The sequence below is a fragment of the Dryobates pubescens genome, chromosome Z (genome assembly GCF_014839835.1).
Source record: "Dryobates pubescens isolate bDryPub1 chromosome Z, bDryPub1.pri, whole genome shotgun sequence".
In the NCBI taxonomy this organism is placed as follows: Eukaryota; Metazoa; Chordata; class Aves; order Piciformes; family Picidae; genus Dryobates; species Dryobates pubescens.
This window is the reverse complement of record NC_071657.1, coordinates 58,225,596-58,243,302: the sequence shown is the minus strand read 5'-3', so window position 1 is coordinate 58,243,302 and position 17,707 is coordinate 58,225,596. Positions and strand designations below refer to the sequence as shown.

Here is a 17,707-nt window from a genome sequence, read left to right as displayed (position 1 = left end):
TTCATTGTTGGATTCAACACTTGACCAAGTTTCAGTGATTCTTATCTGAAACAGTGGCATGTTAAGGGTTGAAAGGGAGGTCTGGGTGCAATGTGATTGTTTAACCCACCCACATCAAACAAAAGCTCAGCTGAATGCAGTCTTGGAAGTGAAATGGAAAGCTGTATTTTACAAGCAATAATGGGATGCAATGAATATGTACAAAAATATATACTATTTACAATATTATACAAGTATTTGTAAAAAAAAAGACAGCACAGGGCAGGAGGATTCTGCCCCAATCCCTCCCAACCTCTTCCCTCCCTTTTTCCTCTGGTTAATTAGAAGAAGAGAGAAAAGGAGAGATGTTAGGGGAATTTCAGCTAGTTCAGAAGCATCATTAGAAAGCTAGTAATGCTTATCTCTACTTTTGCTGATAAGAGTGCTTCAGTAAAGCAGCCAGCATGCCAGCAGAAAGAGATGGAGTGAGACAGACAAAAATGTAAGATCGTAAAACTACATCCCACTCATCTGACCAATGAAATTTGTTTAGAATTATCTGTCTTGTTTTCTTTTTTACACTCAACTATTCAGCTAGAGAATTTGCAGCCTGTAACTATCACACTGGGAATAATCTAGTCCAATCCCATTGCTAAAGGAGGTTTACCCAAAGTAGGTATGAATGAATGTTCAGGCAGGTTTTAAAGTGCCTCCAGAAAAGACTTCACAATGTTCCTAGGCAGCCTGTTCTAGTGCTCTGTCACCTTTATAGTAAAGAAGTTTTGCCTTATGTTCAGCTGATAACTCGTGTCCTGTCACTGGGCACCACTGAAAAGGGTCTGGCTTCAGCCTCTTGACACCCATCCTTGAGATATTTATAAGCCTTGAAAAGATCTCATTTCAGTCTTTGCCAGGTCTCTCAGCCTTTCCTCATAAGAGATGCTCCAGTCTTCTCATCTTTGTAACTCTCCACTGGACGCTCTCCAGTAGTTCCTTGTCTGTTGAGCTGGTGAGTCCAGAACTAGAAACATTACTCCAAATGGAGCTTCACTAGGTCAGAGAATAAGGAGAGGAGAAACTCCCTTGACCTGCTGGCCACATTGTTAGTGTGCCCAGGATACCACTGCCCTTTTTGGTTATGAGGGCATATTGCTGGCTCATTGTGAACTTGTTATCCACCAGAACTCCCAGGTCCTTCTCTGCAGATCACTTTCTGGAAGGCAAAATCCTAACCCTTACTGCTGCAGGGGGTTATTCCTCCCCAGATGTAGGACCCTCCACTTGCCCTTGATGAATTTCCTTAGGTTCCCCTCCATCCAGTTCTTCAGCTTGTTCATGTCCTGCTGAATGGCAGCACAGTCTTTTAGCCATATCAGTCATTCCCCCCAGTTTTGTACCCTTGGCAGACTTGCTGAGTGTATGCTCTATTGCTTCACTGTTGATTAAAATGTTGAACAAGACTGGAGCCAGTACTGACTCCCAAGGAACCTTGCTAACTACAGGTCTCCAACAGGACCCTGCAGTGCTGCTCACAATTCTGAGCCAGTCCTCAGTCCACCTCACTGTCTACTCGTCTAATCCAAAGTCCGTTAGTTTTCCTGGGAGGATGTTATGAGAGAGTATCATAAACCTTGCTAAAGTCAAAGTAGACAACATCGGCTGCACTCACTTCATTTACCATCATAGGAGGCTATCAAATGGGTTGAACACAATTTTCCCTTCTGTGAATCTGTTTAGTATTCATGATAACTTTCTCTTTCTCTATGTTTAGAGATGAGCTCCAAAATGAAGTGTTCCATCACCTTTACAGGGATGGAGGGTGAGGCTGATTATCCTGTAGTTTCCTTGGTTCTCCTTGCCCTTTTTGAAGACTGAAATGACCCTGGTTTCCCTCCAGTCCTCAGGCACCTCTCCTGTTCTCCATGATTTTAACAAAATGTTAGTGATTTAGCAATAACTGTAGCCAGCTGTGTCAGTGCTTGTGGCTGTATCCCATCACAGCCTGTGGATTTGTGGCTATCCAGTTTGTCTTGATCTGTAACACAACCCTCTTCAACCAAAGACAAGTCTTCCTTCCTCCAGTCTTTCACTCTTACCTCCAGGGTCTGGGATTCCTTTTGCCGTCACTTGAAGTCCTTCTTGTTGTCTTTGACATTCGTTGCCAATTTACTTGCAAGAGGGCCTTGGCTTTTCCTGTTGTCTGCACATACTGTGGCAGTGTTCCTGTATTCCTCCGTAGTGGCCAGTCCCTTTTTCCATGTTCTGTAAACTCCATTCCTCCATCTGAGTTTGGGACTTTTTAAATTCTCTTTTCCTCCAGGAGCTCCTTGCTTATCCATGCAGGTTTCCTGCCTCCTTTATTTCTTAGTCATGGGGATTCACTGATCTTGAACTTGGGGGAAGTGGTTCTTGAATACTAACCATCTCGCTTAGATCCTGTTATCTTCTAAAGCCCTAATCCATGGCATTTCATCAAACAAGTCTCGGAGGAGGCAAAGTTTGCTCTGCTAAATCCAGGGTTCTAATGTGATTTATTGCCCTGCTTCTTCCATGCAGGATCCTGAACTCCAGCATCTTACGGTCACTGCAGCCAAAGCTGCCACTAGCTTTCACATCCCAAATCAGAGCATCTTTGTTTGCTAGTGCAAGATTCAGCAGGACATTCCTCCTTGTTGGCTCTTCCACCACTTATGTCAAAGTCAATGTTCTGTGGGAGCCTCCTGGACTGTATATGTCTAGTTGTGCTCTTTCTGATAGAGATTCTCTGCTGTTGTTCGGAGCTCTTGCAGAGGCTTACTGTGACCCTTTTGTTTAAAATGTTTACTCTGTGTGTAATGAAAGTTGATCAGTGTTGGTTCTGACTAGATGAACATTTCTGTTTGAACTAGTACCCCAAAAAGCTATGATATATAGCTTTAATGAAAAGTAAGTGAGGCTAAGAGGATTCTGTGGGAACAAATGGCTGCTGCTTCAAGATTCCCTGGCAGAAGCAGTCTTGAGTACTTCTGTGCATTTCTGCAGGTGCTGTATGCCTAAATGCCACAAATAAGGATGTTAAATCAAACATCTAGTTTTTATGTACCAATTACTGGAAACACGTGAATTTAAATATCAAAATACACTTCTGCAAAGGTAGTGAAGTCCTGAAAGGTGGATTGATTTGACTGGTCCTGAGGGGAAATCCTGTGGATAACTTTGGCATTTCTAAAATGTGCACAATTCAAGGGAAGAAAACACTTTTGAATCCAACCTTCCCACCACAGCACACTGCTGTTTGTTAATGGGAGCCCTGTTTGTTCTGTGCCACTTTGTTTTTGTGTCTGACCGTCTGCTTCATTCTTTAGTTGGCTTTGACAGTTTGCATAGCTGAGATGGTTAAGGTGAATATACTACTCCCTCTCTGCACAGCTTACTTCAGTTGTACATATAAATGGAAACTGTTTATAACAATGAGCTGTAACAGTATAAATTACTGTAGCTAAATCTACTAGAACTTCTAATGTAGTCTGTCTTTAGGAAGACAAGGTCCAGTGCTTCTCCTTACAGTTAAGTACTCTGGTTTTGACATTCATCTTGCTTACCCTGCTAAACAGTCTCAGAATATTGAACTAAAGCTGCTTTAGCAAGACTATTGAAGTATTGTACACTTTTGTTTCAGGTTCCTATTAAACTGTCGTCTGTGGGCTTCGTTCCCCTTTATGGCGAAGATCAGTCATACAAAGTTCTTGCTTTGTTTTCACCACAGGACTTCGTCACAGGTTCCATTTTAAGATTTAAATTTCTGTGTTGCTGTTTTTAATGTAGCAAATACTTATAAAAAGGCTCTTGCTTTTTCCATGCTAGTGTAACTCTTAACTTTGCCACTTTTGCATTTGTTCACTGTGTTCTTGTTTTCATACTGTTTCTTGTGGATTCATATACACAAGAGATAGAGCTTTGCATGCTAATCAGAGTAGAACCAGTCCCACTGAATTGGGAAGCTATCTAGTAAAATAACATGATGCTTGTCTAAATCCAAGTATGATGTATATCTGCTGATCTCTTCATGTACATGTCTCTCCAGAGGGAATTAATTGAATGCATTAATTTGCCCATGAATTTAGATGCTTATCAGTCACTGTTAATAAAGACCGTCAACTGTAAACTTGTCATTAGCTTTAGATCCTAACATAGCTCTGAATAAGATGATGTATCCCTGTTTGGGAATTTTCTCCCCTCTTTTTCTTCATTCCCTTTGAGTTCTCTGTTTCCTTCTTTTTTCATTTAATGCCAAGTTTGCCACAAATGCCCATAGATCAAATGCTTCCTGATTGCTAGGCACATGGCCATCAGTCTTTCTATATTTATCTGACTCCCCTAAAACTTGTATATCATCAATTTCCATTAGCAACCCCAAACTGAAATACCTGTATGAATAAGACTCCTTTTGGCAGGCCCAGTTATTAATGGAAACATGTGCTAGAGCACAATGATGAAGGATAGTGCTTATGTCTGAGAAACTGTTCCTATGTGTCATACCATGCAAAAAAACTACACTTTGTTTTATCATTCTTAGCTTTTGAACAAGTTTTGGGCTAGAGAACATTGCATATGATGGGGTGTATAGCACAACATGTGTTGTGCAAGGATAGTAAGAGCTGCCTTAATGTAGTACCAATTAGAAGATGCTTAACCTGATAACCACAGTGTTGTTCCTAGTTGACTTTTCAGCTTTAGTTATTCTTCCCATTCTGAAAGAAACATTCGCTAACTTTTTATTTCTACTTCTTTCAAGCTGCAGCCCTGTATCTTGCTGACAAGTGGTGGTCAATAGATGAAATTGTGAGAACATCTGTCCCCACTAGACAAGGGATTTGTCAGGTAAAGTGCTGAAATATTCACTTAGCAATTATTCTTACCCTTCAGGATAATGGTAAGTAGTGGCAAGTAGCTATTCTGTGAGATACTACATGTTTTCATTTCAGAAATGAGTTGGCTGTCTCAAGTCAAAGATAATGTCAGTGGGAATAGAAGAATAGGTACTGGAGGGAAGGCAACTTGTAATGAAGACAGTGTCTAGAACTAGGGTGACCCTCATACAGTAGCTTCATGTGTAAGCCATTTAGATGTTAGTTCTTTTTTCTTTGCTCTTTAGAACACTGTATGTCTGGTTGTCTTGAAACAGAGTGGTGCATTGTAGGATAGCACTATTTATTATCTAAACAGGAGGCTAGTAAGCTGAAATCTGTGTTGGAAAACCTGTTTGACAGAGGTGTGTTGGGGCTGGTGGCTTTCACTTGAAGTACATGAGGCTTGAGGAAAGTTAAGTTGCCTGGTATCTGCGTTTCCTCTTGTCCTATTGCTAGTAACTTGGGAGAAGAGACCAATAGCAGCCTCACTACAACTTCCGTTCAGGAGGAACCCTTTTTAGGACTCCAATTTACCTGCTAGCTGGGAAGTCTGAGGCTGCTGTATTGCTATTGTTTGGTGAATGTTTCTTAAACCCCAGATTTAAAATCAAAACTTTCTCCCACTGCCCCTCTCCTAGCACTGCTTTCAGCTTTTAGCCGTTGGATTATGAGTAACACTGAAGTAATGAAATACCATCTTCCTCTGGTAGCGTTTTACTTAACCTGTTGCTATGGCTTCCAAGCGTTTCTTTGCCCTCGAACTCTGATCTCTGTCCTGCTTTAGCACTTACTGCTGCTTTTGACTCTGGAGTGGTTTTAACTGACAGCTTTGAAAAATAAGGTCCCTAATGTATGAATATTAATTAGCATGACAACTCCTCTGAAATATTCTTTGTTTCCTCAGGTAAACTCTATTGGAGAGAGGATTGTCCTCTATGTTCTCAATCGGATTATCTATCGAAAGCAAGAAATAGAAGAAGATGAGACTCCATTTCTCTGTCATACTAGCAATGCCTATGCTAAGATTTTGTGGGAAGGAGGAGAAGCTGTTGGGTTCTATTCTGTTAAACCTAAAGGTAAAATGCAACTGTTGTGGGGTTTGGCAGGGTAGTGGTGGGTAGATAGGGAACTTTTAGGAATATTGTGTTTCGTAGACTTTAACTCTTGCAGGCCCTACTGAGTTGGTGTTTTCCTGAAAATGTAAGAGGTCAGATTGCTGTTAAAATTCCTAGCTTAAATGGTTATGCTCTACCAACCTAAAAGTTTTCAGGTTTCTTCATATTCTACAAAAGGTATTTTAAACTGTAGAGATGAAGTGTCCTCAAAAGCACATTTCTTTTTTCCATAGAGCTATTGATAGTTGGATTGAACCGTTCTTGGTGGGTTTTCAATTCTTTAAAATTTTTTTTGGACCTAGCTCCAGAACACAGAAATCTTTTTTTATCTGAAATTATTGTAGAATAAGGTCTCATTATAAGTTAAACATTTTATAGCGTGACAGCATAAACTTTGGTTACAGGTATGTGATACAGCTACGTCTGGTGGTGATAAAAACAGTTCCCTTTCACACCTTTGTTAATTTGTGTTACAGATTTTCTGGTTTTCTTTCTAAAACATACTAAATTCCAAAGTAACTATAAGGAAATTACAGTGCTTTTTGTTTGTTGCTGAATAAAATTTAGTGTTCTGGTAGACTGTTTAGCACACTGATAGCACTTTGTATAATACCAATATTTGAATCCTTCTCATGACTTCATTATTTACATTGAGTTAGCAAACACTGAAGGCTGATATTTCTAGGCATTAACAATATTTTGTCTGTGTTTGTGTGCTATATTCTCCAAATGAGTAGTCTCCATGGAGAAAGACAGCATTGGAAATAGATAACTAGTTAAAACTGGGGAAGCTTGATTGTTGTCCTAAAAGGTACCTAAGTAATGTAACCTCTGCCCACATTTTCCGTGCTTGAAAAATGGAAAAGTGTGTTTACTGTCTCCAAAAGTAAAGGGCTGCAAAACCTATGTTATATAGAGAGCTGTATGTTCCTCCTGGGTCTTTTTAGAAGAGAAGGCAACTTCTGAGCATAGATTACACCAACTCTCAAAATGACTCTGAAAATGGATTTGGATAGTTGATGGTCTATCTTAATGCCATTTTATAGCATCTTTTTGAAACCACTGAGTTTATAGCTATGCTTTGAATCCTCTGACACTGAAGTACCTGTGTGCTTTGACAATCTGTTTCATCTTTAATGTTTTGTTTGTGAGGATTCCAGTGTCAAGTGTTCTAGGATTTTTGTAGATTTTTATTTTACAATTCAGAATGTTTGTTTCTTTTTTTAAACAAGAGCTGAATTGTAGTCTTCATATTTATCCTGCGGAGTGATGGAATCTACACAACTGCAATTTAAGGATTTTGTTTTCTCCTTTTCTCTCCTCCCTATTTCAGCTTGATTTTTAGTATACTTTTCCTTCTGGAATTGCACAGTGTGTTGTTAGATTGAGCCTTTCCTCTATCCTATTCCTTTCTGGTACTACAGACTTTCATAGAATCATGGAACTGTTAGAGTTGGAGGAGACCTTTGAGATCATCAAATCCAACCAGTCTCTTAGGGCTCAGAATCCCACAATACTGCTAAACCACCACCACTAAACCACGTCCCTGAGCACCATGTCCACATGTCTTAGTGTATCTGTTTATGTAATGTCTATTTCTAACATATCTATTCATGTATCGTGGCAATTTTATGAAGATTGCCCAAAGCTGATAAATGGTTGATAACAATTATTTTTAATGAACATTCTAAATTAGTTTGAACTTTTTATGACTTTGGCATAATTTTTATAAATTAAAAGTATTTCAATAATGCTAACATCTGTGCTGCAGCATGTCAGTGCTCAAGTACTGATGTGTATTTTTTTCCTCTCCTATTTCAGGAAGTACTTTTTATGCTCCTCTTAATGAGAATTATTATGTGACAGTGCTAGACTCATTCTTTGTAAGAAAGCAATATCGTGACAAAGGCTCTGGACTACTCATGTTGAAAGACTTTGTGGATTCATTTAATGAAAAAAGCCTTGGCGTACGATACCCACTGTCGGCCTTCATGTTCGGAGGCAAGCTCTTTTATTTGTTTTTCTGTATTGAATATTCTGCTTCTCAGGGAAGGGTGAAAAGTCCTAATTTAAGATGCTGATGTAATTCCTGATTAGAGCATTCCAGTGCTCAGATTCCACCATATCTAGCTGTCAGACCAGAAATACAGTTGAGTTCCACCCCTTCAGCTTTTGAAGCCATTGGTTGCATACAGTCCAATAAGCCCAGTTGTCCCTCTTCTCCATGTCTTTGGAGGCAGGGCCCCTCTAATTGTGACTGGAATCATTTGCATCTTGTGCAGATGCTTTGGGAGTCCCTTAAGGAGCATCAGAAGCAGTATCAGCTTGTCTAATCTTTCGGAGTGACTTTGTACTGCAAACGGAGGCAGCATTCTTCAGGGAAGAATGTCCTTGTAATTCACAGACTTGGGCAGCCAGGACTGAAGTGGGCTTTCCATCCCTCTTACTCATGTCTTCCCCAGAGTCACACAAGGAAAACCACAGTGTGCTGTGGTGTGTTCCTCCCAGATTCTCTTTCTCAGCTAGGGGAGCACCTCTTGCCAATGGTAACACAGTCACATTCCCAAAGCTTTTCACAAGAACCTATAATAGCGTGGGGTGACCAAAATCCCTTGACTGTCCTCTGCCTATGAGCCTTTCCGTCCTGGGCTGGGGCTTGCGATTGATGGGGACAGTGAGAAGCAAAGCTATATAACTCAAGTGGATGCTTAAAGAAGAAAATCCCATCCATTTTTGCTTGTAGTTTAAGATAGTTATAGAAAGTATTTGATCCCAAAGAAAGGATTTGTTGAGAAGCATCAGTAGAATAAAGCAACATCATGCTTATTGCAGAGTCTACTATTTGTCGAACAGTTCTTTTGCTGGTGGCTTTTGTATATGATGGATAATTGCAAATTGGTTTTGGTTTCACATAAACTTTAAAGGTCCATTCAAGTATATTGTGCATGTACATACAGTACAGTGGTTTGTGTTCTTTTTTCTCCTTACTCAGTTTGTAAGCAATATATTAAGAAGTATCCTGAGGATTGTAACCGTTTGTGGGAAGTGGAAGGAGCAGGACGTTGGTATCAGAGGAAATCTATTCACTATCTGTTGAAAAAACAAGGTACATGTGCTTTCATTGTCTTCTGACACTTTAGAAGTTAGTATAACAGAAGTGCTGTTAACACTGCCTGTGGAAACTCGCAGAAAGATGATTTTTTTAATTTGTCCTGAGATCATGTTTAGAATGGTCAAATGTTATCTAAAGCTAGTAACCATTTCCCTGTTTTTTGGTTGGTTTGAGTTTTTTCCTTCTCTTTAAATCTTGCAACAGAGGCTTCAGAAGACAAAACTGGGAGTGGACAAGCAGTGGATGATTCTCAGCAGTCTGCAGCTGTAGCTGGAACCAGCAGACAGAATGTCGAGCTAGAAGCAGCACAAAACGTGCGTCCCCAAGGCTAAGTAGCTCTGACGGCTTTTTAACTTTCTAGAAGACGGGGTCTGGGAGATGCTTTCTGCCTATGTCACGACAATTAAATTGGCTCAAGCGTGCACTATATACAAAATAGAAATGCTTTTGTTACTTTTTGAGTGGACCTTACACTTCTCACTAATGTAACACCCATGACTGAGCTGGGGTTTAAAGCACCTTTTATTCAGAGACGTGGGTAGGTTGTCCCTGTGAATGTATAGGTCTGTGCCACAGCCCTCAGGGTCTACAACTTGAGCTGTTTGCCAGCAGATTAGAAAAGGGAGAGTATTTCATTTGACTTAGATACCAAACTCTCTAGAAAGGCTGTTGAGCAGTGTCATTGTAAGCGGGGAGAGAATGATTATGGAAGTATAAGTGTTGAATTTGTGTTCAGAAGAACTGAAGCATCTTTTTGATGTATTTGAAATATCAACCAGATTTCAGCTCCATACGTATGTGTTTGTGCACATTTGTGTCTTGGAGGAACAAGTTCATAGTATTCCTTCTCATTTGTGTTCTGAGGCCACACAAGGTGCTTGAGGGTAGCTCGTAGCTCCAAATACATTGAAACGTGAATTTGTGTAATTCAGGACTGTCTGTACTATTGACCATACTTCCACAGAAGCTGATGCTTTAATTAATAGGACATAAGGGCTGAAGAGGTGTTCCCAACTATTAGTATCTAAATTTAAGATTCAAAATAAGTCAACTGTCCCTCTTCCCAGCTGAGAAAAACAATCTTTCCCAAACCAAACTGTTCCTGATCCAGGCCAGGATGCCATTGGCATTGGCCATTTAGTGCTTTAGAAAAATGTAGCCACAGATAAGGAAACAAACATACTTCAGTCATTCAGAGGTGTTGGAATAACATGATCTTTGCTGTACTTTCACAGACTGATTCTCAAAAAGCTAAGCAATCAGTAGCTCCCCAGGCAAGCACTTCTCAAGGTAAGTTAAAGCTTGGTTATCAGTATAGTCATTGCTGTGAATTAATAGGTTCTCAGGCTCTTTGACTGCTTTCACCCTGAGTGTATTCATGGCAAAGTATATAAAAACATGCCCTTCTCTAAAGTGCTGAGGCTGACTGAAGCCTTTTAGAGAACTTTGGATAATATTTTATTTTTATTTTTAAATTTTGGTAAAGAGGTACACACCCGTGCTCAGGCCGGGCGCCGCAGTGAGGTACACACCCGTGCTCAGGCCGGGCGCCGCAGTGAGGTACACGCGCCTGTGCTCAGACCGGGCGCCGCAGTGAGGTACAAGTGCCTGTGCTCAAACTGGGCGCCGTATTCAGGTACAGTTTATGTTCACTCAGGTTCTTTAGTGACATGGTGGAGGGGGCAATCATACGTGGATCTTAAACTGTACTTGTTCAATGCATCTATTTTAGTCTCATGTGTGTCTATGTCGGTTTGTTTGTTTTTTTTACCCAACGACCCTGTTGTAAGTCCAGCTGCCTCTTGGATGCGATTCAGTCATTTCAAACGTGCCAGGACTGGAAAAACCCAGGAATATCCATGTGAGACTTTCTACAGAGATGAGGGAAGAAGTCTTCCTGGGTCAAAAAGCAGGTAAAGGAGCCTGTATTTTACTAATGTGTTGTTTTCTTGTTGGGCCTGTCACAGACTATATCAGTGCCTCATAGTGTGCTGCCTGGTATTTCTTCTTTCTTCCTACTTGTTTGATTTCAAAATTACTAAAAATCAAGCCTGATTTTTAGAAGGAAAATTGAGACATCACCTGAAGAGGGACTGCAGCAAAATATAGCATCTCTTAAAGCTCAGCAGATACTGGAAATAATAGTAAGAAAATAGTCAGGGCTGTGGATGTTCTGCTATAACTTAGTCAGCATGAGTGTAAAACATTGGTCCTCGTACTGCACACTGTCTTGCAACAATATAACTGGAGAGGTGTCTTTTCTGATTCTTTGTTATGCTGGCATATTGCAGTAAAATAGTCTGACCCTTTAGTTTGGGAGCTAGCTACTGCTTGTCACTTAATAAGAGAAGAGTTATATGGATCCACCTATCTTCAAAGTACAGCACTTTGCTTAGCTAGATTCTAATTTAAGAACATTATATCCAAAGGTAACATTTTGAAAATAGAGTTGTCTCCACTTCAAGGATGCTGTTTTGTTTAGTAATTGTCAGATGGGGATGTGAAGAACTGTACCCCTTGCATGTCATAACAATTCATACAAGACAGGGCCTGAAGTATTAATTTGCACTGGCTTCCCAGGAATTGGAGCTGTAGCTATTTAAAATTAGAAAATTAATTGCTCCTTCCTCCCTTTCTTGTGTGTGAGCATGTGTATGCACATAGACACACACTGCCCCTCTCTTCTTACACGCCTCTCTTCCTCTCTCATTCTCTTCCAAAAAGCTCAGTGCAATCCCAAAAAACCTCTTTTGAAGCACTGAAGATAACCTGATGATTTCTAGGAAATCTCTCAAACTTGTTCCATTAGGTTTCTTTTGAACAAATGGGTTGTTTCATTTTATCATATTGTTGTTCAGATGGGTTTTTTCCACAAGAAGCGGAGGTCAACCAGATAGATACAGCCTGATTTTTGTGTTTGAACTGTGGGGCTACAGAGAGAGAGCACTGCTGTTCTGCGCTGTCCTTGTGTTACCCCAAGCTGGTTCAGTCAGGCTAAATGACATGGTTTACTGCTGCCACAGATTGAGAAATTATTTGCCCTGTTACTGTTGGTGCTTTCTAATTGCTGTGAGGGTACTAGCCTGTTACCGAGTAGCAGTACTTTGGGGCCTTGCAAAATGGAAGACAGCAAGGTCCCACTGCTCCTTTCAACAAGATGCACACCATGGGTTTTGTGAGCAGAGCTAAGGGGAATCCTCTTGTCAACAGGACAGGATATCAGCTTGGTTCCGTCCTTCCATGAACATTAACAAGTGCAGCAGGGTCTTCTATCAGGGACCTTCTGCTAGGGTGTGCCTTCATCTCAAGCCTGGCATCTGGGTAAAACCTTCCAATAGTACCTTTGCTATGAGATCTTGAGGCAGCCTTCTGCAAATCTATTGCATGTACTCTTCTGTGCTTGTATCCCGTACTTGCAGTTCAAGGGGTCCTACAAGAAAGTTGGGGAAGGGACTATTTAGAAGGGCTTGTAGCACTAGGAGCAATGGTTTTAAACTAGTGATGGGCATTAGGAAGAAGTTTGTTACTCTCAGGATGGTGGAACATTGCAACAGGTGGCCAGGGGAGGTGGTGGAGGCCCTATTGCTGGAGACATTCAAAGTCAGACCTGATGGGGCTCTGAGCAACCTGATCTATGTGGTGATGTCCCTGCTTACTGCAGGGGGATTAGACTAGATGACCTCAAGAGGTCTTGTCCAACCCAGTATGTTCTGTGGTTCTATAAACTAAACGTTTGAGATTGTTGCTACCTCTCAGGGGCATCAGAGCTTCATCTTCACCTGTTTGTTAATTTAATTTCTACTTGACTGAGTCTTCTTCAGGCACGGTGCATTTACTGCCTTCAATTCTTTTCCAGTTGTGGTCTTCGTTATATAGATACATTTAATGATGCCACAAACAGATTTGCTTTTGTAACTCCATACTTGTGAACTGTTTCTATAGCCCGGGTGGAGGAAGTTACTTTTCCTCACCCCTTTGTGACTTGTAAATATGCAACAGATTACTGCGTTCTAAATTTAAAATAACCCATTTTTTACTTTCATTGCCACAAAATGCAAGTGAGATGGATGTCTGCATTTTATAATTGCCAAAACAGTTTTTCCTAGTTGCTGTTTTTTTCCTAGAGAGGAGTTAGCCATTTTAGATGTGTTTAGTTTTCAGTATTCTTATTGTGGCCAGCTTATGATAGAGCGCTTATAATTTGTCATGAAAGAATTTCCCTGCTTAGATGACCAAATGTATGTGTTACTCTAAGAGTAAAGGATGTATCTTAATACCTGCTGCAGGCTGGAATTTCGTGCTCCAGCCTTAGAGGCCATAGAAGAAGTACCTGAGGAGAGCTCTTCTCTGGAGGATGAGAAAATGCTTGTTGCAAATGAGAGTCAGTCTGTACCTGAAGCGGAGCCACCTGTACCATCTTCTGAGAAAGGAAGTGAGAAGGAGGTGAGCTGGATGTGGTGGCAATAGCAGATACGTTTGGAATGCCGTTAGTTTCTTTTATAACCTTGGTCCTTGCTGCCTTGACCCATGTGGCTATCAACTGTTTGATTTTCATAGCAATGTTTTGTTGAGTAGTGTATCTAAGAAGTTATGGTTAACATAGAACTACTTGTGAGGAATATTCCTTTGGATGTACTTGGGATAAGAGAGTTCATAGGGTCTTCAATAAGGTGAATGTCTAGCTTGCCTACCAACCCAATTTTCTTTCTTGACTTCTGCTCAAATATTCTGGAGGCCTGGCGTATGGTCAAGATCTGATCCAGTATCTCTTAAGTTTTTAAAAGATAGGTTTCTTTGAAGAGGCCAGTAACTGCTATGTTATAGTGACTACTGCTGGCTCTTTCTGCTTCTTCACCTAAAGGCTGCCTCTTTGATTTTTCAATCCAGCTTTTAACTACAGCTTGTTAACTGGTGGAGTTTAAATCTGTGAGTTCTCTTTGTGCCTAAAGACCTTCTCCAGGGTTTTATGTTCTTATTGAGAAAGTGAATCTTACTCTTTTGAAACATTGGAATGACTGCATCCTGTATGCTTTGTGAACTGCACAAAAACTGCATAGCTTGGCTCCTAACCATGTAAACTATGGTCAGACATTTAGTGCAGATGACAAAACCAAGCTAGTAACGCTGATTAAGTTTGCTACTCTGCACTACAGTCTGCCTTCTTAATACACATTTCTGGGTACCTGAACTACCTGTTTCTCACTTGAAGCTGCAAAGTTAGATCACAGATATACACCCACTCGTGCTGGGGGAAAATAGCTGGGCATAATTTTGACTTACTAATGTAATCTTCCAGGAAACTCCGTCAGAACCTTTTAATGGTGAGGTGATAGAGGACACTGGTAAGACCGTGCTTACAGATGAAGTGGAAACAGCAAATGAAGTTCTAAGTGGTGAATCAAAATTGCAACTTGAGAATCCAGAAAAACCCTTGATGCTGTTTTTACCAAAAATCCTCGAGTCTAAGGCAAAACCTTCAGAAGACACTGTCTCAGAGAAGGTGAGAACTGAAACAAAATGTGGAGTCATCTTGCCTTCAGAGTATACATACTGTGTGGTTTTTTTCTATTAAGTAACAGGTAGAAAGTAGAATTTCACAGGAAACTCTTGGGATAAGCAATGATGTAAATCCATTAAGAGAATATACTAACGTGTCTGTTGTCATATGCAGAAGCAGGGCAGGTGTGTATAAGGTAATGCTGCACCAGTTTGCCTTGGCAGGAATGAAACAGCTCATTCTTACTAAAATACTGCTTGGATGCGAGTGAAAGCCACCTCCTTGTTTGTCTACTAATTCTGCCCTGATGAAGTGCATAAAAAATGAATGAGTGGTAAAATACCTGTCCGGAGCATAGACCTTACTGGGGTTTTTAATGTTTATAGTGCAAAAATAGATTGTTGTATGCTTGCAAAATAACAGTGCGTGTCTAAAATAGAATTAAAAAAACCACAAGGTTTTTTTCATCCCCTGGGGTTAATTTCAGAATGTTTATAACCTAAATAAAAACTACTCTGAATAACTGGAAATAGGAGAGCGACTCCAGGTATCAAATGCAATTCATAAAAGTCTTGTATGGAAAGGGGGGAAGAACTGTTTGTTGCCTGGACATACAGTATCAAAAACTGCTGAATGCCAGAATATCATGAGTTTGATAGCCAGGGGGAGGAGTTATTCATCCTCTTCAGTCTTCACTTAATTGTCCCTATGGTTGTTTTGGCACCCTTCCCCTCCCGCTATAGGTTTTAAACGCAAATGATTCGGAAGTGGTGACTGAAGAAGGTAAGTCAGTGGAGAAGGAGGGCACTGAAGAACAGCAAGAATCCAAAAAGAGCACTACTGAAAGTGCAGCTGCTTTGGCGTCGAAGGAAGAGCTCTCTGACAATGATCTGCCCAAGTCTACGGGAATTGAAGTAGAAGAATCTGCTTCAGAAAACGTATCACCCAAAACAGCTTCATCATTAGAAGACCAAAATGAGGAAGCAGGGTACAACTCCCAGGAGCCCCCTGGTGCCTTAAGTCAGAGCTCTTTGACAATGGTTGAAGTCGCGGGTGTTTCTTTTCAACAGCCTTCTGGACAGGAAGGGCAGAAGAACCAGTTGGAAGAGCACTCAGAGGAGTCTGCAGAGTACATGGATCAGTACACGCAGACAGCAATGGAGAGGGCTGCTGACAGCAGCTCTGAGGAAGCGGAAATTGAGGTACCCATTGTGGATCGGAGAAACTTGCGAAGAAAGGCCAAAGGCTACAAAGGTCCACCTAAGAAAAAAGGAAAGCCATCTTAACAATGCAATACTGATTGTTAATTAATCTATTTATAAGAAAGTTATTTTGTGCAGAACACTAGTGTGTAATTAAACCATATGGGATACGGGACACGTGTTCAAACTTCTGGGTTGGACTTCCTCTTAGGGTTAACCACCTTTCTTCAGGTTTTCTTGAGGGGGCTTCTATACAGAACACTTGACTTCTCTTCCATTTTTAAAGCAATCTTTACTAAGGATTAATCTGCTGAATGCTTCACTTGATAATCATACACCCACTTGCAGAAAGTTCTGGATTCTTTGGCTTATGAAAAGTGAGTCCAGTTATTTCAATTACTTCTAGGTGGAGTTTCGGTATGTATGGTTATGGATGTTATTCCCTGTGAGACTGGAAAAAAGTGTTTGTGAGAAGGCAATGTCATTCATTGGGCTTTTACTTTTCATGGCTAAGTCGGAACTGATTTCAGTCAGTATCTTTTAAGATATTTGCATACTGAGTCCATAAATATGACAAGATTATTAGATTAGATTGCTCTTGATGTCTACTGAGAACAGTCAGCTTTCTGATCTCCTTTCAGGGAGTCAGGTTTAGATACTGAACTTAATTCACATCTCTAAGTACAGCCTAGGGTAGACTGTAAATCTAGGGTACCTGAGATAGTAACTGGTGACAAGACTGTTACATGCAGAATACAGGCAGCTGGGGTGCAATTGGCAATTGTGATAAGCAGTGCAGTCTTGAAAACTGGACATTGTTCTAATTTTGTTCACAGCAGTACTGAAGGGTGATGTTTATTTCTTTAAGGACTTTGGCATCAGTCATCTGGCAGTCAGCACAGAGTAGCAAAAATCAAAATACTGACTTCCAATGATATTTTTTGTTCCTGTCTTGAGTGTCCCGTTGGAATAGTCAGTACCTCTTGTTACATTCATGCAAGGCAACATAGATGACAACTGTATTGGCTGAAGAGTTTTGCCTTGACAAAACCATCGGGGTTTCAGGCTTGGACAGCTTTTTTGGGAGAGTCTCTTATTACCACCAAACTCTTAAAAGGATTTTTAAGCTCTTACTGCACCAGCAACCAATGATTGAAACATCAACTTTATACAAGTTTGTACCAAATACTATTACCACAGGCTGTGGCTATACATGCATACAACGAAGGCAAGCAGTGTTATTTTTGAGATTCATTTAGCCTAGGAATAGAATTTCAAGAACATTAATTTGTGACTTCAGTCTTGCACTCAAACGGCAGATGGGTTTGTATTTGAATCCAGCATTTGTTGCAATGTATGTCTTGTACTGCTTGTTAATTACTACCAGGAGCTGCTTTGCTTCCCCTCCATCCTGTTTTGGTCCATTTCCATTTCATGCCAAACCCTTGTTTGCTGTTATCAGTGTTTCATAGCTCTCTACATGAAGCTGTGTACATGGCTTATTTCAAAAGTGCTTTTAACTTATTTGAAAATCATGTCTGACTTTGCTTTGTTGCTTTTCTCTGCCATTTCATTTGTAGATGTCAGTAATCAGACTATCATTTACAGTGTCATCAATGCTACTCAGTTAAATATAGCAACAAATGAGCCTATGTTTCAGCTTCTCTGCTTTAAGTGACCATTCTAAAATCTTACTACAAGGGGATATACTTATAGATTTTTTTTTCCACAAATGTAGTGTTAGATGTTTTATAAACTAATGATACCCTGTTTATAAATGAGATATGTCTTGCTATCCTAAAATATTGTACTTCAGTCTTGTTACTGTGTTAGGTTTCTCGGGGTTTTTTGGTACTGTCTTGGCTGCTTTCAAAATGTTTTGAAGTAGTAATTAAACTTCTATTTTGTGATTA

The 17,707-nt window shown here is 40.3% G+C and overlaps 1 protein-coding gene across 1 annotated transcript in view; it reads left to right on the top strand.

The window, feature by feature from the left end:
- FAM169A (family with sequence similarity 169 member A) overlaps positions 1–17,707 on the top strand; it is a 38,049-nt gene extending 20,342 nt beyond the window's left edge. Inside the window, exons 3-14 of the mRNA XM_054178875.1 lie at positions 3,638–3,737; positions 4,754–4,839; positions 5,773–5,944; positions 7,805–7,984; positions 8,976–9,089; positions 9,124–9,140; positions 9,302–9,409; positions 10,331–10,384; positions 10,872–11,008; positions 13,382–13,538; positions 14,392–14,595; positions 15,336–17,707. Of these exons, the coding sequence (XP_054034850.1) occupies positions 3,638–3,737; positions 4,754–4,839; positions 5,773–5,944; positions 7,805–7,984; positions 8,976–9,089; positions 9,124–9,140; positions 9,302–9,409; positions 10,331–10,384; positions 10,872–11,008; positions 13,382–13,538; positions 14,392–14,595; positions 15,336–15,878 (1,872 nt within the window). The 3' untranslated portion in view covers positions 15,879–17,707. The remainder of the gene's footprint in view (positions 1–3,637; positions 3,738–4,753; positions 4,840–5,772; positions 5,945–7,804; positions 7,985–8,975; positions 9,090–9,123; positions 9,141–9,301; positions 9,410–10,330; positions 10,385–10,871; positions 11,009–13,381; positions 13,539–14,391; positions 14,596–15,335) is intronic.